General features: G+C 45.8%; 1 protein-coding gene across 1 annotated transcript; it reads left to right on the forward strand.

Moving 5' to 3' along the window:
• Positions 1–1,664: 1,664 nt before the first annotated feature.
• On the forward strand, positions 1,665–24,619 carry Eva1a (eva-1 homolog A, regulator of programmed cell death). Its single transcript, XM_052720846.1, is given in 3 exon segments — positions 1,665–1,682; positions 1,684–1,771; positions 23,307–24,619. Coding segments are annotated over 3 exon segments (480 nt in total). The 3' UTR covers positions 23,681–24,619.
• The last annotated feature ends 244 nt before the right edge of the window (positions 24,620–24,863 follow it).

Below are 24,863 nucleotides of genomic sequence, written 5' to 3' on the forward strand. Positions count from 1 at the left end.
CCTGGCTCCTGGGCTCCTGGAACCTGCTAAGCCTACACGTGGTGGCGAGGAGCTGGCCAGTGGCCCGGTCTCCTGCTATTTACCTGTATCCTTCAGTGTTCACCTTTCAGGAATGCTAATGGCTAGTGAAGGACATGCCCTGCTGTGACTCAGAGGCTAGGGGGGAGGGAGTCACCCTCCAGCAGACAGCACCCCCGGCAGGCAGTCTCTTTTCAGAGTCCCTTAGCTCCCACTCTTCATTCTGAAATTCTGAGTTAAAAAAATAAAAGTAATAAAAAAAGTATCGGAGGGTGCCTGAACTGAACTGGCTTGCCCCAGAGATCAGACCAGTGAATACCCTAACTGTCACCACAGAACTTTTCTCCAATAATTGATGGAAGTAGATGCAGAGACTCACAGCCAATCACTAGACAGAGCTCCAGGAATCCAGTCAAAAAGAGAGAAGAGGGATTCTATGAGCAAGTGCATCAGGATCATGATGGGGAAACATGCAGGGATGACCAAACCAAACTAGAGGGAACTCATGAAAGTTAGATTAAAGGCTGTGGAGCGTGCATGGGACTGGACTAGGCCCTTTGCATGGTGAGACAGTTGTGTAGCTTGATCTGCTACAGGGGCCCCTGGCGGTAGGTTCAGAATCCATCCCTGGCGCATGAGCGGGCTTTGTGGAGTCCACTACCTAATGATGGGACACCTTGTGCAGTTTGAGGCAGTGGGGAGGGCTTGGTCTTGCCTCTACTGAATGTGCCTCCACATGGGAGGCCTTGCCTTCTCGTGGGAGGGAGTGGGGATGGGTTGGGAGGGGAGACTGGGGGCGTGGGAAGAGGGAAGAGGGAGATCTTTGATTGGTGTGTAAAATGAATGAAAAAATTGTCTTAAAAAAAACATTGGGTACCTTTTCAGGGGAGTCCCCCTACTACCATGTCTGAAACAACTTTACTGTGCCATCCCCTACCTACTACTCTGCTTTATTGTTTTGTTCTGTTTTTTTAAAAAAATCTTCTCTCTCACTTCTGGATTCTGAGATCCCCCCATCCTTGTTCTAATCCCTGACACATCGTTGCCGTGGAGTCACGAAGCTGGGATCCAGGAGCAGACTGAGCTCCCAAGTCTTTATGGGCGTTTTAGAACTGGACACCCGGTGGCAGCTGTGGAATGGGCGTAGCTGACCCCTCTCCAAGGGTGGCATATTTTGACCCGAGGGACAGGGCACCTGATCAAAGTACATGCGTGTCATCGGTGTGGGCTTCCAGCAAGGCACGGAAGCAGAGCGGTCACCAAGGTGATGATGTGGCTCTAATGGACTGTCCCTCAAAGATGAACCAGGGTGAATGCAGTGAAGCCTAGGAGGAACGGCCTGAGGGTGGGCCGCAGCAGAGCAGAGAAAGGAGAAAAGTCAGGAACAACACGTAAAGTGTTACCGCTTCCTGAAAACCAGGCGCCTCACCCCATCGAAGGACAAGACCCAGATCTTTGTGGCTCCCTGCCTGGGAAAGGTGGCTTCCTTTGGGACCCTGGCCCTTTGATACTGAGCACAGGCTGCTGGAAACACAACCCCAGGAAAGCAGACTGTGTGTGCCTCACTGCTCACCTTATGTCTTCACACAGGAGAAGAGAGGGAGGGGGCCACGCTGATCCGGAAGTGTCCAGGAGCTCTCCTCCCCATGCCATATGAGGCTGCCCCTCAGCCCCAGCACGGAGCCAGTGGCCAAGGAGCCCTTGGAGATGGCTTTGCTCAGCAGCATCCTGGCAGCCTGTTCCTATATCTCAGGTGGGTGCTGGTGTCTGCTGGCCAGGGCTGTGACCCTGGACTGAGTCCTGGGCTGCTTCCTGCTGGTCAGGTCTGGTCTTGTACTAGGAGAGAAGTGAGTGGTCATCACGGGGAGGCTCTGTTCCACTGGGTTTGAGAGGAAAGTTTCTCAGGTTCTTATTTAAGTGTGATATCCTCTAATTTGGCGGGTGAGTACTCCCGACAGCTTTGTCTTTCTGGAGAAATGTTTAGCAGCCTTTTGGCCATGGGCTGCTGCTGGCTTCTGTCCTCAGCACATCAACTAATAAGCAAGGTACTGAGGAGTCCACACCAGCCTGAGGATTTCTGTAGGTTCTAAACCCCGCACAGGTTTCTCTGTCTGTGAGTGTGTGTGAGTATGTCTGTGTGAGGGAGACTGTGTGTATATGCATGTGTGTATGTGTGTGTGTGTGTGTGTGTGTGTGTGTGTGTGAGAGAGAGAGAGAGAGAGTATGTTTATTCATGTGAGTGTGTGTGTGTGTGTGTGTGTGTGTGTGTGTGTTGTGTTTCAGGGGCTATCTAAGGTGTTTAAGAGCCTTCGGGAGGAAAGGGAGACAGAAGGTATGTGACTCTCAGAGACCTGATGTTAAACTCTTCTTGATTCAAAGTCATGCTCTTCAGCAAGATGGCTGACTTTCTCCTTTTTTTTTTGTTCTGGAGACCAGACACTGTTCATATAAAAGGTGCTATTTAATGTCACATGGAAATGCTCCCTCGTTTGAATGATCAGACTTGTGTTGCTGGAGTGAAATCTTCCATGTTTTGATAACTTGCTTGTATTTTGTTTTGTTTTGCCTGGAATTATATGGCTACTGTATGAAGAAGGGGCTGATGTTTTGATTCCACCCCCTTTGGGGGAAGAGTTTTATTTTCTGATTTTCTAGCCAGAGTTCATATTGGAAACTTAAGAATTCAAAGGAAAAGCCCAATGCTCCTATTTACAATGGCTCAGCCACTGTAAGGGAGCTTCTGAGGGCTAACCCGTCTGGCTCATTTGTGGTTGGCAAGACGGGGCATGTCTTAGTTACTTTCCTGCTGCTGTGACATGCATTCCAACAAAGCAGCTTAAGAGAGAGAAGGTGTACGTTAGCTGATATAGTTCAAGGTTACCCCATCATGTTGAGAAGTCAAGGCAGCAGGAGCTTGAAGCAGCCGACCATATGGTCTCACAACCAGGAACAGAGAGCAGTGAGCACAGGCATGTTGTTACCTGGGTCCAAGATCCTCTGCTCTGCCTAGGGGATGGCTCCACTTTTCCCAACTGAGATTGATTTTCTCACATTAATTAGCATAATAAAGATAATCTCCCAAAGGACATGAAGTTGGGAGGGGGTAAGAGTGAGTCTGGGAGGGGCTGGGGGAAGAGGGTGGGTGAATATGATCAAAATACAATGTATGAAAGTATGAAATTCTCAAAGAATTAATAATACATATATTTAAAAGATAACCTCTCCCAGACACTCTCAGAGGCTAACCTTAGTCTCGACAACCCCTCACAGGTGCACCGAAGTCTGTCAGTTGACCATCAACACTGACCATCACTGGGCATCTAGTCCATGGCTGCCATATGTCCTGGTTCTTCTTTCATGGTGCAGAGAATGCAACCCTTTGCCTCATTTAAGGAAATCTGATAGCTGCTCCCTCCTTCCTGGGTATCTACAAACAGAGAGATTTCACTCTTCTTTCTTTCTTTTCTTTTCTTTTTTTTTTTTTAAATGGAGACAGAGTCCCACAGTCTGTCTTCAAATGTCTCAGGAACTTGTGCCACCACATGTGGTGGTTTGTGCTGGAGACTGAACCCAGGGCTTCATGCAGACTAAGCTAGCACTCTACATAGTGAGCTACACTTCCAGCCCCTTTGCTGTTCATTTGAGCTGTGCTGGGGATAAAGGACATGGCAGCTGGAGAAGGGAATTCGGGGGCTGTGACAACATGTTTGCACAGTGACCAGAGGAGGCTGTACTGACTCTGTCCTGAATACTTCCCCACAGTGAAGTCGTGGACAGCCGGGGGTCTGGGATTCCCACAATCTGAGGGACACCTGCAAACCAGCTCTTGGATGGAAATGCCTCTGATGAAAGCAAACAGAGCACTGGACTTTGGCTCTCTGCTCAGCACAGGAGGCATTTGGAGAGTTTCCATTTTGACCAGCCTGACCCTGAGTTGTGACCACTGAATGTGGTAATTCATGGAATTGGCTGCTGTTTACTGGGTATCTTGTGAGCATGTTGAGGCTGAAAAAGCCCATGGCCCCGTTTTTGTCTCCTCCAACCTCCATTTCTCCTACCCCAGTACACTGGAATTTATTATTACGTGGGCTACAGTAAAACTTTTCCTTCTTTTAAGGAAGCGTGTGTGTGTGTGTGTGTGTGTGTGTGTGTGTGTGTGTGTGTGTGTGTGTGTGTGTGAGAGAGAGAGAGAGAGAGAGAGAGAGAGAGAGAGAGAGGCAGGGATCGGGGGTAGAGGGGGAGGGATGCTAAGGAGATGGCTCAGCAGGTGAAGGCATGTGCTACCAAGCCTGGCAACCTGAATTTGGATCCCAGGATCCACACAGCAGAAAGATAGAACCAACTCCAGGAAGTTGTCTTCTGACCTCCACACTCATGCCATGGCGCAAGTGCCCCCCCCCCCCATAAATAAATACATGTGAACAGTTTTTAAATTAAATAAGCATGGGCTAAGATTTAAAGTGAATGCCAGAAAATAAAATTTCTTATGTGTAATGAAAAGACAATGATTAAAATTGATTCTGAGTGCCTAAACAGGTGGCTCAGCAGTTAAGAGTGAATATTACTCTTGTAGAGGAACCCCAAGTTCGGTTCCTCTCACCCACACTTGACAGCTCACAACCTCCTGTAATTTCAGCACTAGGAGATCTTGTATCCTCTTCTGGCCTCCACAGGCACCTGCATGCAGGTGCACATAGCCACATACAAATACATAATTTCTTTTTATTCTAACATCAGGACACTCCTCAATTATAACAGCAATGAAAAAAATCTAAATGCAAAGATGAATACAATAGATAAAAATATTACTGTCCTTAAAGAAAATGTAGTAATAGATCAGAAGCATAGATGTAAAACATGGCAGGAGAACTTGGAATATCTTGACCTTGCCTTGCCTCTCTCCCACGCCCTTTTTCCTCTAGCTGGCCAATAGTTTCAGTGGGACCCAACACCTCCTGCTTACTCCCAGGGCTTCAGTTGTGTGCTGGTTGGTCTTCGTTGTCAGTCTGAACGGATTGAGAGGTGCCTAGAACTTTGGCATATGTCTGGGTTTGTCTAATAGGTTTTTCGGAGATTGGCACAGGACAGTGAACTAATGAAAAGACTCATCTTGAGTGTGGGTGTCTCCATTCCTAGGCTGAGGGTCTAAGTGGAACAAAAATGAGGAAGAAGGGGGAAACTTGTACACACGGTGGTGTCTTGGTGTTTTCTGCCACTGTCATAAAAACCCTGACAAAAACAACCTGGGTGAGAGAGAAAGAGTTCATGTTAGCTCACAATTCCAGGTTAGAGTCCAGAACTGCAGGAGAGTTAAAGTGGCTTGAATTTGAAATGACTAGTCATATCCACAGTCAAGAACAAAGAGGATGAATGCATGCATGCTTGTACTCAAGCTCACTTTCCTCAGTCTTCTACAGTATAGGATCCCCTACATAGGGAATGGTGCTGCCCATAGCGGGCTGGGTCTTCTCACCCAGATGAACTCAATCAGGACAATTTCCCACAGACCTGCAAACAGGCTAACTTGATCTAGACAACCATCATTGAGATTCTCTCCCCATAAGATTAAGTTGGTAATTACAGTGAACTGTCACAGGTAAGTGCGACTCTGAGTGGTGCTTTTCTTGCTGCTGGCGTTGATCATTGACATCAGATTGTGGGTTAGTCCATCTTTCAACGGGGACTTCTATCAGCATAAAATCATTCCAGCCCTTCAGCCTGATTTCTGGTCCCTCTTGTGGGGCTTTCAGCTCTTCCAACAACTGAGCAGAGGTTGGCTTCCTCAGTTCTCCAGCCTGCAGACTGTGGGACTCTATAGCCTCTCTGATCATGAATCTAACAACTTCTACCTCCTCATTCATTCTTTTCCTTAGAAGAATCCTGACTAATACAAGTTGCTTCTTGTCCAACCCATGAAGCCCATTTTTTGGCAACACACTTGCTACTTCTAATGCGCACAACTGTCTTAGTCCTTTGTCTGACGAATCTCCCCCCACCTCTCTCTCACTCTCTGTCTCTCTTTCTGTGTGTGTGTGTGTGTGTGTGTGTGTGTGTGTGTGTGTGTGTGTGTGTGTGTGTGTGTGTTGTGAGTGTTAGGGGTCATATGAGGTGTTTGAACCTCCCGAGAGAGAGAGAGAGAAAGACAGAGACAGAGACAGAGACAGAGACAGAGATTATGTAAATCTGGGAGCCCCCTCTATTTGTCTCTTCCTTAGCTCAAAGTTGTGCTTTTCTGCAAGATGACTGACTTCTTGAGGTTGTTTCTGTGGGCCAGACATTTTTATACAGTAGCAGCTCTTTGATTACACGTGGAAACCCTTCTGCCCGCTTGAGTGAGTTTTTCATCTTTTGGTAGCTGGCTTTTGTTTTGTGTCTGTTAGCTGTCATTTCTGGGTGTTGTTTGAAGAGGAAGGGACTGGATTTTTTTTTTTAAGTTTCCTTTGTGGGAGGGCTAGCTTTACTTTCTGATTCTCTAGGTAGGGTTGATGTGTGTGCATGTGGAAGCCAGCAGACCCACATGGCCTCTGATCCCAGCTGAGCCTGTGACATGGTACTGTGATCTCGCTGTTTACTTCTGGATAAGTCTTGTCCAGTGTGTGTGTGACATGACTCTTACGCCGTAACTGTTGTAAAATGTCACCATTCTTAGAACAGCCTCAACATTGAATATTCTAATAATTAACAGTACCAGTTCAACAAAATACTCCTTGAAAAGAAATGATAAACTGCATTGCATAGGCTGTCCTCTAACTTGTGGTGATGCCCCTGCCTCAGCTTCACAAGTCCTGGGATTACGATTGTAATCACTATACTAGACAGACTCTTTCTTTAAGAAAAAAAAAGTTACTAATGATAAACTGTTGAAATATGTAACATAAAATTTCACAAATTTAATAAAAGAGTCCCAAAAGAAAAGGCCACAAAGGACCAGAATTGTCGGTTTGCAGAAGGAAAAAATACAAATGGCTAATAAAACCGAACCCTTTAAAATTCTAGCAAGTACATGAAAAATGAGGACAGGATGGAAGTGCAGGGAGGCCAGTGCTTGCACACGAAGCCGATGGAGTCACAGACCAAGGGAAGCTCTCTAGGGAATAGTTTTGCAATATCTGCCCAAAGCCTTACATGTGCATATATTATGTATTTAGGAATCCACTGCTAGGAATTTCTTCTAAGGGCATAATTAGAGATGTAGGCAGCCACATTGTTATGAGGACAAGAACTCTCAGAATAATTTTGATGGAAAAAATGCGAAAATGTGCTGAATATGAAATGAAATAGAAATATGTAACTGGTGTGCTATTAAGGGGATAGAGAACATGCATGTATAATGTGTGGTACGTGTACTCCTGCTATCTGTCAGTTTTAAATGTACTGCATTCTACTGTGATTTGTATGCGGGTGCTGAGATCAAGTGGGTGTCTGTGTACTTTTTATATTATTTTGATTACTTCTGTTTTTTGTGTGCTGTTTCTGTGTGGTACTGGGTGTGCCGGGGCATGTATATACATGTGCACATGGAGGCCAGAGGACGACCTCAGCTGTCATTCTGCGGGTTCTATTTGGTTTTTTTGAAACAGGGCTGCTCTCTGGTCTGAAATTGGCAAAGTAGGGCCAAGCTGGCCAGTATGCCCCAGGAATCGGCCTGCCTCCGCATCTCAGCGCTGGGGTTACGAGCAAGCACAGCCATGCCTGGATTTTTTTTTTTTTTTAGTATGGGTTCTGGTTACCAAACTCAGATCCTTGTGCTTGCAAGACAAACGTTTTACTGACTGAGCCACACCCCCTCCCCAGATTGCTTAGCTGTATCCTGTAACTCATGGGTGACGCCTTATAAGGACTAGACTATTAATTTCTAATAGTGTCATACGTACATTAGAAAATTCCCATTTCTCTGCTTTCTTGAGCTCCATAGCTTCTAGACTAGACTGTTCTTTATACCCTACTCAGAAATAAGATTCTTTCCTGTGTCTTCTTTGTAGACCACATCCCATTGGTTAGGTCAGTCTGTTCACCCCTTGTGGTCCTTCCATTGTGTTCCCCTTTATGGCCCCCGGCACTGAGTTGGTTTGAACTTCATCTTGCATTTGCCCAAATTACCACAATGGTATTGTCCACCATCTTCCTGCCCCTAATCCATAATTTGTATTTCTGTGGCAGAACGATCCGTCTAAAGTGCACGAAATGCACTTTATTTTGTTGATGAAATTCGCTTTATTTTGTTGCTGTCTTTGAGCTTGCTGTGCAAGCAAGCATGAGGATTGGAGTTCAGATCCCCACTACCCACATAAATGCCAGTGAGTGTGGCGCCCTGCCTGCAATCCCGGAACAGGGGAGGTGGAGGCAGGAGATCCTGGAGCAAGCTGGCTGGCTAGACTAGCCAAATGGGTGAGTTCAGAGCCCAAGGGAGAGACGCTGCCTCAGCGTGAAAGTGTCAAGGAAGACACCAGATGTTAACCTCTGGCTTCTACGTGTATGTGTGCACACACATGTACGCATGCATACACATAGGCACACATCACAGGCACATACACATACCAAAATAATCCAGATGCTTTGTATGCTTTAACTGTTAATGCTTTTTGTTAGCTACAGGTAGTGTAGAATCTTAACTTGGTCGTCTAATGAGGCTGTGGAGTTCTCTCGCCCCTAGGAGGCTGGAGAGTTCTCTCACGGGTGGAATTCTCTCACTCATCCACATTTCCTTGATTTGTATTTTAGTCCTCCTGTCTCAGCACTTGTATTTGAGGGAATTAGCATTTCCCATCTTAACTATTGCAAGCAACTCATGAACCAGAATATGATGCTTTATAAAGAGGATAATAATGTCATTAATAATAATAGCCTCATTAATAATTTCTAATAGGGTCATTAGAAAGAATAAATGGAATAATTACTCATTTTAACTTAATGATTGGGCTCTTTAGCGTATATGCCTGGCTCAGGACTCCATTCTTTCAGGGTTTTCCTTTAACGTTACCTTCTCGGTGAGTTTCTTGTTGGTCACTGTCTACCTGCTCCCATCAGCACACTTTGAGCACGTCCTGTCCTCTCTTTGTCTTTATCACCCTGTGAAAAGACATAGAAAGAAGTCTAATCTCACGGCTGGCCCTCCACCCAGTTCCGTTCATGGGCTTTGGTGTACCCTTCTCATCACCTTTCCCCTATTTCATAGATGAGTAGTGAATCGCATATACTGTCTGTGCTTGCTTGTCCACTAAGCATTATGTCCTGGAGACACTTGGGTTAGCAGAGAGTAACCGTCCTGGTTCTGTTCTCCATTGCACAGACGGCCCCAAGCTTAGCCAGCCCTGTGCAGATGCCAGTGGGGATGGCTCAGACCTTTCTCAAACAGACCAGTGATAAGTAACCACAGCATACACATTCAAGTGTATTTCCAGACTTGGTTTCCCAAAGTACAGTGACTGGATCACATCCCATATACATTTAAAGGAAAAATGTCACCAACTTGCCGCCTAAAGAGCTTTACTAATCTTTTTAAAGAGAAGTATGCAAAGCCCCAGAACGGTGTTTTCAGTTGTTTTTGGAGTTTTGACAATCTGATAGACGGAAAAGGCCCCCTAAATGTAATTTAATTTCTGTTGGCCAGGGGTCAGCAAACTTTTGTTTTCCTATAAAATGCCAGAGAGTGTTTTCAGCTTTATGGTCCAGCTTATGTCCTACCAATTTAACTCCACTGGAACATAAAAGCAGACAAAGGCTATATAACTGAGCAGACATGCCTGCTTTTCATTGGAGCTTTGTTTATAAGTGCAGGAGTCACGTCAGATGTAGTTTATGATCCACAGTGTCCCAGTCCCTGTTCGGGGACATTTTTCATATACCAAGACCCATACCAATTGCTTTTTTTCCCTGTGAATTGCTCAGATCCTTTCCAAAATTTATTTATTAACTGTTACTTACTTTGTTTAAAGATATTTATTTCTTTATTGTATGTGTACAGGTGTTTTGCCTGCATGTATATGTACCACCTTTGAGGAGGTCAGAGCAGGGCATCAGATCCCCTGGAACTGGAGCTACAGATGGTTGTGAGCTGCCATGTGGGTGCTGGGAATTGAACCCTGGTCCCCTGGAAGAGCAGCCAGTGCTCTTAACTGCTGAGCCATCTCTCCAGCCCTGTTGCTGTCTTTCTTTCTTTCTTTCTTTTTTTTTTTTTTAGGTTTTTCGAGATAGGGTTTCTCTGTGCAGCTTTGCGCCTTTCCTGGATCTCGCTCTCTAGACCAGGCTGGCCTCGAACTCACAAAGATCCGCCTGCCTCTGCCTCCCGAGTGCTGGGATTAAAGGCGTGCGCCACCACCGCCCGGCTGTTGCTGTCTTTCTTAATGCTGTTTCTAGGTATTCTTTATATATTGATCCCATGTCTCTGCTAATATAACAAATATTCTTTTCTAATTTGCCATTTGATTTTGTGTATAGTAGTATATTAGTAAAGAGATTTGGTGGATCACTAAAGGTAAGTGTGTGTGTGTGTGTGTGTGTGTGTGTGTGTGTGTGTGTGTGTGTTGTATGTGTGTAATATTTATACTCTTGTTGTTTACTGAGACAGGGTCTCATGTAGCTGTGGAAGGCCTTGAACTCCTGACCTCCCAATTGCTAAGATTGCAGGCAATCTCCACTACTTAGCTTATATGTTTTTCCTATTATATATGTGTGTGCAGTGTAAGTACATGTTTGTATTGGTGTGTGTGTGTGTGTGTGTGTGTATGAGTGTGTGTATATGTGTGTGCTATGTGAGGTGTCGATGTCAGGTGTCTTCCGCTATTGCTCTCCACCTGATTATCTGAGACAGGGTCTCTCATTGAATCTGGAGCTCACTGATTGGCTGGAAGAACTCCAAGTGTCTGCCTGTCTCTACCACTCCAGCACTGGGATTACAGGTATAAACCACCATGCCCAGCTTCTTATTATTACATGGATGCTGGAGATTGAATTCAGGTCTGCATGCTTACACAGCAAGGACTTTATCGACTGAGCCAGTCCTCTAGCCCCTGGCTTACAGTTTTTGTTTAACTGGTAACCTGCAGATCCAGCTGTCCTGACAGTGCAGTAGTTTGACGCAATCTGGCTAGAGTTTCTCATGAGCTTGGTGTGAAGGAGGTGAGCTTTCAGCAGTAGAGGGCCTTAGACTTCCACAGCTCAACTGAGCGGGTCACACATTTGAACATGGGAGAAAGTGTTGAAATTTCAGGCTCCTGTTACCGTCTGAGAGCTGAGGACTTCGTGCCCTGAGCTGCTGAGAGGTTTCAAAGCACTTGGCTCACAGTGAGACTGTGGCATAAAACAAGTCCCCTTTAACTGAACGGTGTGCTCTATAAAGTTTCTCAAAAATTCGTTATTATTTATTTATTTTTAAACTTCAAAGGGAGTGTGTGTGTGTGTGTGTGTGTGTGTGTGTGTGTGTGTGTATGTGTATGTGTGTGTGCCCCCAAGGAACCCAGATGATGGTGTTGGATCCCCTGGAGCTGGAGTTGCAGGCAGTTATGAGTAACCTGACATGGGTTCTGGGAACCGAACCTGAGTCCTCTGCAAGAGCAGCAGGTGCTCTTAACTACCAACCCATCTCCTCAGCTCCCCAAATTTTAACAGTTGGGGGTCTCCCTTGCTAGGAAGAGTTTGATGAAAGAGGGTTCGCTTTCATGTGAGGCTGAGGGCCAGCTTTGAGAGAACACTTGGCAATATGTATGAGGAGCTATTGTGATGTACAGCCTGTTTGACGCAGATTCCTTTCTGAGAATCCCTGAAAGGCAGTAAACAATAAATAAGCAAAAAAGGAAGCAGAATTTGACACAAAATACTCCTATCCTCCTTTGATTTGATTTTTAGGTGTATAGGTGTTTCGCCTGCATACACACATGTGTACCATGTACATGCCTGGTGCCTGAGGTGGCCAGGAGAGGGTGTCAGATCCCTTGGAACTGGAGTTATAGATGGTTGTGAGTCACCATGAGGGTGCTAGGAATTGAACCTGGGTCCCCTGGAAGATTAGTCAGTGCTCTTAACCACTGAGAAATCTCTCCAGTACTCATTATTACTATTTTTTAATATTTGTTTTAGCCGTGGTGAACAGGTAGAGGTCAGACCACAGCCTGTAAGAGTTGTTTCTCTCCTTCCACCGTGTTGGTCCTGGGGATCCAACTCAGGTTTCAGGCTTGGCAGAGAGCACCTTTTCCCACTGAGATACCTTGCTGGCCCCGTTTCCTATTCTTCTGAAGTTATTTCATCATATATGCATACATCTACACACACATATGCATGTAACACACATACTGTTCAGATGTAAAGTGTCTCTCACAAGGCTATGTGTTCTGGCTGGGGGTGTTGTTATGGCAGTTTCTGGAAACTTCAGGAAGCAGAGCCTAGTTGGAGGAGTATGTCACTAAGGGGTCCTTGTAGATACTTTTCCCCTGGCCTCTTCCTGTCTTCCCGTCTACTTCTTTTGTGCCACGAGGTAAGGTGACCTGCTGTCCTCTGCCACGCACCAACACTGCCATGATGTCTGTCCACGCCACCGTGGATGGAACCCGCTGTGCCTCAGTTTCTGTTGCTGTGGTACCATCCCCTGACTAAAGTGACTTTAAGGAAGAAAGGTTCCATTGCGTTGACAGTTGCAGATGACAGGCGGTTGTTGCAGGAAGTCGAGGCAGTGCTTTGAGCAGCCGTCGTATATCATATCCACTGTCGAGAGCAGAGAGAAATGAAGGCACCCATACCTACTGCTCTGCTTTCCTCTGTTACACAGTCCAGGACCCACCCCTAGGGAATGGCGCTGCCCACAGTGGGCTTGAATTTCTCACGTCCGTTAAGATCAGCAGGACAATTCTCCACAGGCAGATCTGATCTAGACAGATCCCCTTTGTGACTCTCTTCCCAGGTAATTCTGCATGGTGTCAAGATGACAATTGAAACTTTGGTTCTGAAACTGTGAACCAAAATAAATCTTTAAATCGTTTATCTTAAGTATTTTGGTGACAGAGACAAAAAGCTAACTGATAGCACATATCCATATCCATAGACACGTTCACACACCCAGACATGTGCTACGCTTATGAACATATAATAAATGTATTAACTGAGCTTTTAGAATTTTTATTCATGGTTTAATTTAAATGTCATTCATGATTTAAAGTATTCATCGTATTTATGATAAACACACAGATTGGGTTCTGAGAACCCATAGTGACTCATAGTTTCTGCCCTCAAATTTCTCACTGTCATGTGGAGAAGGTAATGGCCGTATAGATAATTATAGCAGAAGTACATAACGTGCTGCCTAGCCCGGAGAGACTGATTAAACTCAGACAAGCATTGGGCTGGAGTCTCCAGCAGTGGAGAAATCGGAGTCAGGTATGCATCTCAGCCTTCCTTCCCCTTCCTTTCTCGGGCCCCAGGGAAGCCAGTTAGCTTTCTGTTGCTGTGATGAAACACCGTGACCAAAAGCAACTAGGAGGAGGAGGAGGGTTTATTATGTCTTAGAGGTCACAGTCCATCATCAAAGGAATCCAGGGTCAGGACCTGCAGACAGGAGCTGAAGCAGGTATGGAGGAATGCTGCTTGCTGGCTTGCTTCCCTTGGCTTGCTCAGCCTCCTTTTTGACAAAGCCCAGGCCCACCTACCCCAGCATGGCACCTTCCACTGTGGGCTGGACCCTCCTCCATCAACTAGCAGTTTAGACAATGCCTCAGAGAAATTCCCGAAGGCCAGTCTGATACGGGCAATTCTTCAGGTGAAGTTCTCTCTTCCCAGGTGACTCTGCTTTATGTCGAGTTGACAAAAACCACTGAGTAGGCTAAGGGGAGAGAAAGTCAGCCGTGGGCTGGATAAGCACTCGGGGTGTGGAGTTTCCTGGTAGGGTGTTTACTGCCTAGGAGGAGGGAGGAAAAGGTGAACGGGACCAAAGGAGTAGAAGTCAGAGCTGGCCTGGCAGGACAGATTCTGCATGCAGTATTCCTCAGTCGTGAGGAGGACAAGCCAGGAGTGGAAGAGACTGAGGGAGCTTCCCTCGACATTTCAAAGAGGCCTGGAGCGTTGGTGGAAGACTTCCCTTCCCTATGGTGTGGGACAGAATCCCACAAAGAGCCGTCTGTATAATGATGGAGAATTCAGTGAAGACATTCTGCCGCGTCTTGCCTGATTCCATACAACCCTGCTACTCTCTCTAAAGCCCACTTTCAAAAGTGTTTTTCCTTCCCCCTTAAAGACTGAAAACTTTGAGGACAAGAAATCTCAGGCAGAGAACATGGTATGCTGGCCTGGAGACCAGCTGACCAGGTCTGATCTGGGCCTGGCCTGGTGTGGCTGCTCCTTCCTACAGTTTCCTGGGCATGATCTGACTTCCCAGCATGCAAATGAAATCGGCCTCAGAACCTCCGCAAAGGGCCTCTTCCTGCTCGTGAAAACAATGACCCTGCAGGAAGCAAGATAGAGTAATACATTTATTTTTATTTATGGAAGGAAAACAGCCAACAAAAGCCCTCTTCCCCCTGCTTCCTGGCTAATTCACAGATGTCTGAATGTGGTCAAGACCAGGGTGGGTCATTGGCCAAGAGGGAAGTGACCTGGAGCAGGAAGTATTGGAGGAGAATGAAAACAAACAGTCTAGAACTGGAGTTTGATGGAGGCAGAAAAGTGAGTTAGCATGATTCAGACTACACCAGCTCAAAAAACCTGCCTTGAAGCATCAGCTTGGGGACATCTGGGATGCTGTATGTAAAAGAAAATGTTTTCTGATGTGAGAGAAAAATTAGGCTAGAAAGAGAATAGCAGTTTCCAAAGTGAGGCCCACTGAGTAGGCATGGTGGTCCATGGCTATAATCCCAGTACTCAGGAATCGGATGTAAGAAGAACAAGATTGTAAGGCCAGCCCAGGCAACATAACAAAATCCTGTCTCACAAACAGACAGACAAACAGCCTAACAACAGTAAAGGTCAGGCCTGTGTAGCAGGTCTGTGAAGGCAGCGTATGGAGGTCAGAATGATTGCTTTCCTACTCTTTGTCTCAAGTATGGCTTTCCATCTCATGCAAATAAGGACATGGGTCACCTCGGTCTTACTGTTTTAACCATGGGTACCAGTACTTACTCACTGTCCTAAATTGTGCTACTATTTAAAGATAAAAGACTAGCATAAAGACATTTCCCCCAGACCCTGGCAAAGGTTAAGTAAATGAGAGCCCCCTCTGTCTGTCTCTCCATCCATTTTCTTATCTTTGTTCTAGCTCCTGTCTACCCATCTGTCTTTCTTCCAATCTGCCTATCTATTATCTATCATCTATCACCTGTCAATCACCTATCAAACTTCCTCTTTGCCTTTTCCCCACCTTTCCTTCCTGTTTTCATCCCTCTCTCCCATCCCTGAGAGTCTATGTGCATGTGTATACAGTATGATGTATTTCTGTCTATGTCTGTGAACATTCTTCAGGTTCTATGTTGGGCTATCTTAGTTTCTTTCCGTTTTCTGTGATCAAATGCCTGATAAGAAGCAACAGAAGAGAGGAAGGATTTGTTTGGGTTCATATTTGAAGGATAAAGTTTATCATGGCAGAGAATTCATGGCAGTGGGAACCTGTGGCTGACTCACACATCTCGATGGATTAGGAAGAGGACAGGATGTGGGACAGGGCTGTCCATCTGCAGGCCCACCCATCCAGTGACCCACTTCTTTCCACTGAGCCCACCACCTAAAGGTTTCATAACTCCTCCAAACAGCATCACCAACTGGGAACTAGGTGTTCAGACGTAAGCCTGAACAGTTCACAGTCAGACTATAACAAGGGGATACAAAGTGATTCTGCTTGTGATGGGATTGGGAAATGAAGAACTTGTGTCTGATCGGTGTTGGAGCGTGTGATCAATGTGACTGTGTCAAAATTCATGGTCTGAGACCATGATATTGTAGTGAATGGAGGTAAGTCTCCAAGACATGGAGACAGGAACTTTAGCAGAAATCATCGTTTGACTACATTAGTGGCCTGAACTCTCCAGGGGTCTTTAAAGGTAGTCTACTCCAAGTTTACTTCTAACCCATCAGTGTGGCTGTTTGAATCAGAGCTCTGTGTTCAGATCCCCCTCACCCTTTTAAATGCCAGGTGGACGTGGCACCCTGTACTTTCAGTGCTGGCTGGGAAAGCGGAGACAGGAGTACCAGGAGCAAGCTCCACTAGCCAGAAGAGCAAACTCTGGGTTGAGAGACGCTGCCTCAAAAGTAAAGTGGGCAGCAGCTGAGGAAGACCTCCGATGTCAGCTGTGGACCTCCACTTAAACACGTACACATGTGTAGAGTCACTGCCCACAAGCACACAGGAAACTAAGAACTGGAAATGACTTGGGAAAGGACATATTAGTTCCAAGGGGCTCTTGCCTCCTGACTGTGAGTATTTTATTTTACACCCTGGCCATGTCTGTGCTTGATGATCGCTCACTACGGTTCACATGTGGAAGGGGAAAGGGCATCTTTAGGGAGAGTCTTGGGGGCTGGTGGGGGTGGGGGCAGGTGAACACATTGTCAACCACAAGTGCCTTCTCAGTTAAGTACAGTATGGAAAGAACCAAGAAAATGTCTGTCAAAGTCATTGAAATCGGTTCTGTTAAAGCCATCCATGAGGCTGGCATGGTGCATGCCTGTGATCTCAGTTCTTAGGAGATGGAGGCAAGAGGATCAGGAGTTCAAAGCTGGCCTGGGCTACACGAGACCCTATTTCGAAAATACAAAATAAAAACTTTTAAAAAAATCGTCTGCTACCCTTCCCTCTTACACAGGCTTTCCACTGTGAAGACAGCTCACCCTGGAGTAAAGCTCACAGCCAGAGCCTAGGCTTTCTTAGACTCAGCAATACAGGCAGGATCAGTGGTCTAAAGGGCCCTGGTGGCTGTGTAGTAGAGGAAGGACTCTGGGCTTCCTGACAAGCTGTCACCTCAGGTACAATGACCTTACTTCTGTCCTGTGCAGATGGTGGCAGGAAAATCAGTGGTGGTAGCACTTGGGGATGGGTGTTTGAGGCTGAGTCCAGCCTGCTTTAGAGAGAATGGAGCTGTTGGATCTTTCTGCACAAAGCAGCCAAGCCAGGACACGGCCCCTGGGAGAGGTTTGATTCTGGTAAACAGCAGAACTCATTTTCCAGCAAATAGATTTTCATTTTGCTTTTTTCCCAGCGATACATTTCTGAATTATCACTGGAATGAGGTCTGATAGGGCCACCCAGACTGAGTCTCTCTTGCCTTTCAGAGATCTGTCCCCTGAGCCCTGACTCAACCCTGCCTGGTCCCTCTCTGCATCTGCTCTAGTGTGGGGCACACACCACCCATCCACTCCATTCCAGTTATTTCTCTCTGTGTCTCTCTGTCTCTGTCTGTCTCTCTCTGTCTCTGTCTGTCTGTCTGTCTCTCTCTCTCTCTCTCTCTCTCTCTCTCGTGTGTGTGTGTGTGTGTGTGTGTGTGTGTGTGTGTGTGTGTGTGTGTGTGTTGCACTCACCTTTGAGGCCGTATGTGAAGGCCAGAGACTGAAGTCAGTGGTCTTCCTCTCCCAGACTCTCCCCCTTAGTTTTTAGGACAGGGTGTCTTGTTGAACTCACTGATTTGGCTCAGCTGTCTGGCAAGTGAGTCCCTGGGACCTACTAGTCTTTGCCTCTCCAGAGCTGGGCTTATGGCAATGTGCTCACATCTCAACTGTTAATGGGTAGCGGGAATACGAACCCAGATCCTTATGTTGGTGCAGCAGCTGACACTTTACCCATTGAACCAGCTCTCCAGCCCCCTCCATCTGAATTTTATCATGTGCTATGGGACTTGAGGTCCTAGGAGGCTGAGATGGACCCAGGCTGAAGTGACTGATAGGACTGCCCTCCTCCTGCTGCACAACAAAAGACGATTCATGGGCTTTAACCTCATAGAAGGTTCTTTTTTGGTTTTTCAAGATAGAGTTTCTCCATGTAGTTTTGGTTTCTGTCCTGGATCTCGCTGGCCTTGAACTCACAGAGATCCATCTGGCTCTGCCTCCCGAGTGCTGGGAATAAGGACGTGCGCCACCACTGCCTGGCTCATGTGTAGCTAGAGTTTTCCTGCCTGGCCCACAGTCAGGATAAATCTCTGCCACCTGCCAGTCCCACAACCGCTCAGACCCGACCAAGTAAACACAGAGACTTATATTGGTTTCAAACTGTATGGCCGTGGCAGGCTTCTTGTTAACTGTTCTTACAGCTTAAATTAATCCGTTTCTATTAATCTATACCTTGCCACGTGGCTTGTGGCTTACCGGTACTTTACATCTTCCTTGTCCTGATGGCGGCCGGCAGTGTCTCCCTCACCCAGCTTCCTGTTCTCTCAATTCTTCTCTCTGTTAGTCCCGCCTATACTTCCTGCCTGACCACTGACCAATCAGTGATTTATTCATTGACCAATCAGCAACACATTTGACATACAGACCATCCCACAGCACTCATGGAAGGTTCTTAATTGCCTAAGTCACATCCCATGTATCTGAGATCTTACTGACTTTCTACTTTTGCTCAGGCCCAGGATCAATGAGTCACTGAGTCAGACTTATCTCAAGCTGACATTATTAGATAGCACATTGTCCTCAGGTGAACGTGAACTAATCTTAGATGTGCCTGCTAGTTTGGTCAACTTGACACAAACCTAGACATATCTGATGGAGGAATTGCCTCCATCAGATTAACCTGTAGGAAAGTCTATGGAGCATTTTCTTGATTGATTGATGGGGGTGGGTAGCCCACTGTGGCTGGTGCCTCCCCTGGGCAGGTGGTCCTGTGTTAAGTAAGAAAGAAAGCTGAGTAATCTGGAGGTAAGGGGATGTCTGCAAGCCAGAGAATAGCATTCCTCCATGGCTTTGGCTTAAGTTCCTGCCTTCAGGTTCCTGCCCTACTTGAATTCCTGCCCTGACTTCCCTTAGTGATGCACTATTATTACTGGGACATGTAAGCCAGACAAACCCTTCCCTCACCAAGTTTCTTTTGGTCACTTATTGTTTTGTTTTATTTGTCACAGCAATAGAAAGGAGGATTTGCAAAACCCAGAGACCAAGAGCTTACCCCCTCTCTTTAAGATTCACATCTCATGCTTTCCCGTAGAGCGACACATCTTTCATGCCTGTGTACCCTCTGTAACACTTTTCCTGATCTCCACATGGCTATAACTCATCACAGCCATCAACTTGTAGCTCAGAAACTGTTTTTTATAGGAAGCTTTCTCAGATCCGATGATATTCATTTATCATTGCTATGACCAAACACAGGAAATAATTTAAAGGCCGGAGGATATCTTTTGGCTCATTATTTCAAAGATTTCAGTCAACTATAGTGGGACACTGTGGCAGAACATGGCCACTTACCTTACAGAATCCAGGAAGGAGAGAACACTGTGCTCTAGGGTCCTGTTTTCTGTTTTCTTTCCTTTATATGGGTCCCAGGGATTGAACTCGAGGCTTGCTCAGCAAGCGCTCTTATCTGCTGAGCCATTTTGTCAGCTCCATCTTTAAATCATTAACCTGTAAAAATGTGAGAAACAGCTTACAGGCTATCGATAAACAATTCAATGAACTGTATGGGTTTGTTCTACAGAGTACTCTTCTATCACCATAAACACACAAATCTGAAAATCTCACTAAGAAACATGCCCCCCCCCCACACACACACACACAGGCAGGGTCCTCATGTAGCTCAGGATGGCCTTGAACTCAGTAGCTGGGGATGAACTTAACCTCCTGGTCCTCCTACCTCTGCTCCCAGAGTGCTGGGATTACAGGTCTGTGCCACCATGCCTAGCTTTAAGTTTACAAAGCAATTCCATGTCATCTGTGATCCCATTTCTCTTGTTTGAAGCTACAAAAATAACATGTTGATTCATTTTCCAAGTGACTACAGAATGTGGAAAAATTGCTTTGCTGATGTGTATGTAAATCTTGTCCGTCTAACCATGCCCTGTGACCTGGGCCAGGCATATCTTCATGAAAAGGACTCTGTTCATCCAAATGGTTCTCATCTGTTGAGTGCATACCACAAGGGTCACTGAGGGCCCTGCTGAGTGTACACCTCATCTATAGAACAATTAGAGTTTTCTCTGGCGGAACTCCCCAGGCCCGCCTTCTCTTTCAGTGAACTTGATGAGGTCATTCCTCAATGCCTATCCTGTTTTTAGATGTGTGATTGATTACATGAGTGATCCATGACTGTATACTAATTATCCCAAACTTAGTGTCTTAAACAGCACAGATGGCTGGAGAGATGACTCAGTAATTAAGAGCAGGTACTGCTTTGGTGGAGGACCTGAGTTCAGTTCTCAGCACCTACAGCAAGCAGTTCATGACCACCTATAACTTCAGCTCTCGGGGACCTGATGGCCTCTGGCCTTCTAAAGTACTTACACCCACGTGCACATGATCCCCCACATAAACATAAATGTAGATATGAATAAACCTCTAAGTTTCTGTGGTTGTGAAAGCTGTGTGTGGCTTAACTGGGCTCTCTAGTTCAAAGCCCCTCGGAAGACTGCTGGAAAGCCAGGCTTGGATCCCCTCACCTCAGTCTTTTTCTGAGGACGATTCATTTCCAGACTCACCCACATGGCTGTTGGCAACCTTCAGTCCTCTGAAGGCTGTGAGCAGAGGCCATTGTTGGCTCTGTGATACTTGGACCTGTATATGAACAACTTACCCACAGTGGCTGACTTCATCTTCCTGAGCAAAGAGAGGGAGGGAGGGGGGGAGAGGGAGAAGGAGGTGGGGAGAGAGAGAGAGAGAGAGAGAGAGAGAGAGAGAGAGAGAGAGAATGAGAATGTGAGGGATGGGCATTGAAGCTTTGTTCGACCTCATCTTAGAATCACCTATTGCTTTTGCCATAGTGTGTGGAAGTAAGTTAGTAGGGCCTGGGAAGACAGCTCCTTCAGTGAAGCGCTTGCCTTGCAAGCATGAGGGTCTGAGTTTGATCCCTAGAATCCACATTTAAGAAGCCAGGTGTGGTGGCATGCACTTGTAATCCCAGCATCGGATGGATGGTTGGAGACGCCACGTGGCTCATTGGTTGGCTCCCCTAGTCTGCTTGACATGTTCCAGGCCAGCAAGGGACCCCATCTCAAAAGAGCAAGGCAGCTGGTGCTTGAAGAGTACCTCTGAGTTCCATATGCATGTGCACACACACTCACACATGCACACACACTCACACATGCACACACACTCACACATGCACACTCACACTCACATGCACACACTCTCGAACACACACTCACGTTCATCCACTTGTTAGCCCCAGACTTTGAGAAGAGGTTGATTGACCAAGGGCATGGATACCAGAAGGTGGGTTCACCTCACAGTGATTAGCAGTAATGTAGAGGCTTGTGTGAGTGAGTTGGCGGACAGAAACCTCAGGCACTCAGGAAGACCGTCTTCATAAAGACTCATTGCTGAACACAGTTGCTCCATGAGGGAAGGGCTGAATTACAGTTTTTCTATCTTTTAATTTCTTGGGTCTTTTAACTTTAAAAATTCTTCTAAACTTTAGTATAAAAAAGTTGTACACACACACACACACACACACACACACACACATACACACACACACACACACACACACACCCCAAAATTAACCAGACCCAGAGACTATCCATAACTTCATTTTGGAAATAATTTCAAAGTTAAAGTTGAAAATAGTGATAATCTCACATACCCTTGCCCCCTCTAACAGATGTGTTGTTGACCAGTTGTCAATGCCAATTTATCTATCTATCTATCTATCTATCTATCTATCTATCTATCTATCTATCTATCTGCCTGTCTGTCTATCCATCCGTCTGTCCATCCATCCATCCATCCTGCCTTTTTTGTTCTTTTTCATTTTATTACATTTCCGTGTGTGTGTGTGTGTGTGTGTGTGTGTGTGTGTGTGTGTGTGTGTGTGTGTGTTTTCCAGGGTACTGTCCCATGACACACCTGTGGGGCTCAGAGGACAACTTGAGGGAATCCATCCATTCTTTCTTTCCACAATGTGAATTCCTGGGATAGAATTCAGGTATTCAGGCTTGGAGTTAAAAATCTGTGTGGCAGGAATCTTAGAAGGTCTTATTAATAAGATCAAACCCAGGAGCCAGGTATTGGGGTGAATGCTGGAAGATCAGAGAAGCAGAACAAGCCATAGCCACCTCATTTCACCAGTTCCTCAGCTGATCCTGTTTCCTCAGACTGGAAGCCTCTGAGTCCTTATCCAAATGAATCTCAGCTGAACTGCTTCTTGAAAGCTTGAATGCTTAACCAGCCTAGTTCCTGGTTTTCATGCCTTATATACCTTTCTGCTTTCTGCCCTCACTTTCTGTGATTAAAGGCTCACTTCCTGGGATTAAAGGCGTGAGTCACCATGCTTGGCTGTTTCCAATGTGGCCTTGAACTCACAGAGATCCAGACGGATTTCTGCCTCTGGAATGCTAGGATTAAAGGCGTGAGTGCCACCATTTTCTAGCCTCTGTATTTAGTGGCTGTTCTGTTCTCTGACCCCAGATAAGTTTATTAGGGTGCAGAATATTTGGGGGAACACATTACCACCGCATTTCCTTTTTTTGTCTAAAATTTAAAAAAAGCTTATAACTAATACAAGAAAACCTATCCAATAAGTATATACAATATATGCAATCAAGAATTACATTAACGATGTCTAGTCCATTAACATTTGACAGATTCAGATAAATATCCATATATATATTGACAATGTCCAGTCCAGTAACATTTGATAAACTGAGACAAAAAAAATTTCATTACTTATCCTATTTAAAACAAGTAGTTCCTTTTAAAAAGTAGATTTAATAATCTCCCTTTTTATCTTATTATATCTATATTCTCTTTTTTTCTTTTCATAATAGATTCAGTAATCTACCTTTTGTCATTTTTATGTCTTCCCCTTTTTCTTTTTAGAGTAGATTCAATGATCTACCCTTTTATCCTATTATTTCTTTATCTTTTTTTCTCAGAGTAGATTCAGTGATCTACCTCAAATCTGTATTCATTGAGCCATCTTGCCACCCTCTGTTGTCTGTTTGAGATAGTCTCACTCCGGCCTCGAATTCCCAGCAATCCTCCTGTCTCAGTCTCTCAAATGCTGGGATAATTTATAGGAACAAGCCATACTATTTGTAAACGTTATGACATTTGTTCCTGGGAAGGCTGGTACTGGTTGCCATCCAAGCTCAGTTCCTGATGAGAGCATGGGCCAGCGTCCCTGACCCTGCGTGGAGACATGGCTCCTGTCCAACGCATTCTCTTTCCTCTCTCTGCAGAAAATCCTGAGCGAGCCGCTCTGTACTTCGTCTCTGGTGTGTGCATCGGCCTGTTCCTGACCTTGGCCGCATTGGTGATGAGGATCTCCTGCCACACTGACTGCCAGCGGGGTCCACGGAGGAGGTGCTTGCAGGACCATGAGAGCAGCAGCGACAGCAGTGACAGCGAGGATGGCAGCGAGGACACAGCCTCGGACCTGTCGGTGCGCAGACACCGCCGATTCGAGAGGACTTTGAACAAGAACGTGTTCACCTCTGCAGAGGAGCTGGAGCGCGCACAGCGGTTGGAGGAGCGCGAGCGCATCATCAGGGAGATCTGGATGAATGGGCAGCCCGAGGTGCCCGGCACCAGGAGCCTAAACCGCTACTACTAGGACCCCAGAACCTCTGCAGGCTGCCAGGAAAAGAGTGGGTTCTGCGGGCAGGGACGGTGTGCATAAGGGAAGCCAGCTCGGCTAATGTGTCTGGAGAGAAGCACAGGGCCGGCCTGCTTTCCCAAGGGCATGGGGGTTTGCTTTAGACTCTTACCTCTGGAGAAATAGACAATCCAGGCAGGGGCATCTGCCTTTCCAGGTCTTGACACCCACATGGGCACACAAGCCCAACCTTTCCAGGTCTTGGACTGGTGCTGAGGTTTCCTCTCCAACCACGTGACAGCGGTGTGATAAGCTGAAAGGGTGGATGGACCTTCTTACTTTCTGAGGCACTCAGAAGTTTGCGCAGACTTACCACTGTGCAATTCCTTTACAAAAGGAAAAAAAAATCTCATAGCTAGAGAGCTGAGGATATCAGGGTGAACTTAACCCAGAAAATGCAATTTTCTAAAGGATTCCGGGCAGTGGAAGTGGTTTTGATTGAGATAGCATAATCCATGCTAATTATTTAAAGCTAATTTTTAAGACAAAAAAATCTTGGCAACCTCTGCATTTTAACTGACACCTCAGGGATTAAAATCCTCTTTTTTAGTCTAGTTGCCACCTCAATCGTGAAAATGAATAGAAGTTACTGTATTGTGAGACGTGTTGGTGACTAAGGGTACATCAATAACCTCAAAGGATAAAGGGTTTTATTTTTTAGTAGTCTATAAAATACATATTGACATGTGTATTTGAAAATGCTGCATAACAATAGAAGCCGTGGGTCCTTCCGTTTTGGAGAGAAGAAAAGTCTCTCATGACTTCAGAGACTCATATTTAAATAGTATTTTGTTTAAAAGAAACAGTTTGGAATTCCAAGAAAAGAATGGAAAGCAGAGGTGAGGATTAAAGCCCAAATGAAAATGGTATCTAAAATAAACATTCCGTGAGAATCTCCTTTTGCTTCATGTCTGTCTGTGTGGTCACACATAAGCCTCTATGGTCACCCTTATGGGCAAGTATGGCCTCTACAGGACCCCTGAAGGATTAAGAATTAAAAAAGGATCCCTTGTGATAAGGGTTCTTTATGTAGGATATATGTTGTGGTTGAGTTATTGTTAAGCAGATAGAAGAACTGAAGATTTTCTGAAGGCAAGAGGTAAGATAGTGTGACCCCACCCCCTGCCCCTCCTGGAGAGAA

This window comes from Peromyscus californicus, unplaced genomic scaffold, assembly GCF_007827085.1.
Source record: "Peromyscus californicus insignis strain IS unplaced genomic scaffold, ASM782708v3 Scaffold_6__1_contigs__length_162567912, whole genome shotgun sequence".
In the NCBI taxonomy this organism is placed as follows: domain Eukaryota; kingdom Metazoa; phylum Chordata; class Mammalia; order Rodentia; family Cricetidae; genus Peromyscus; species Peromyscus californicus.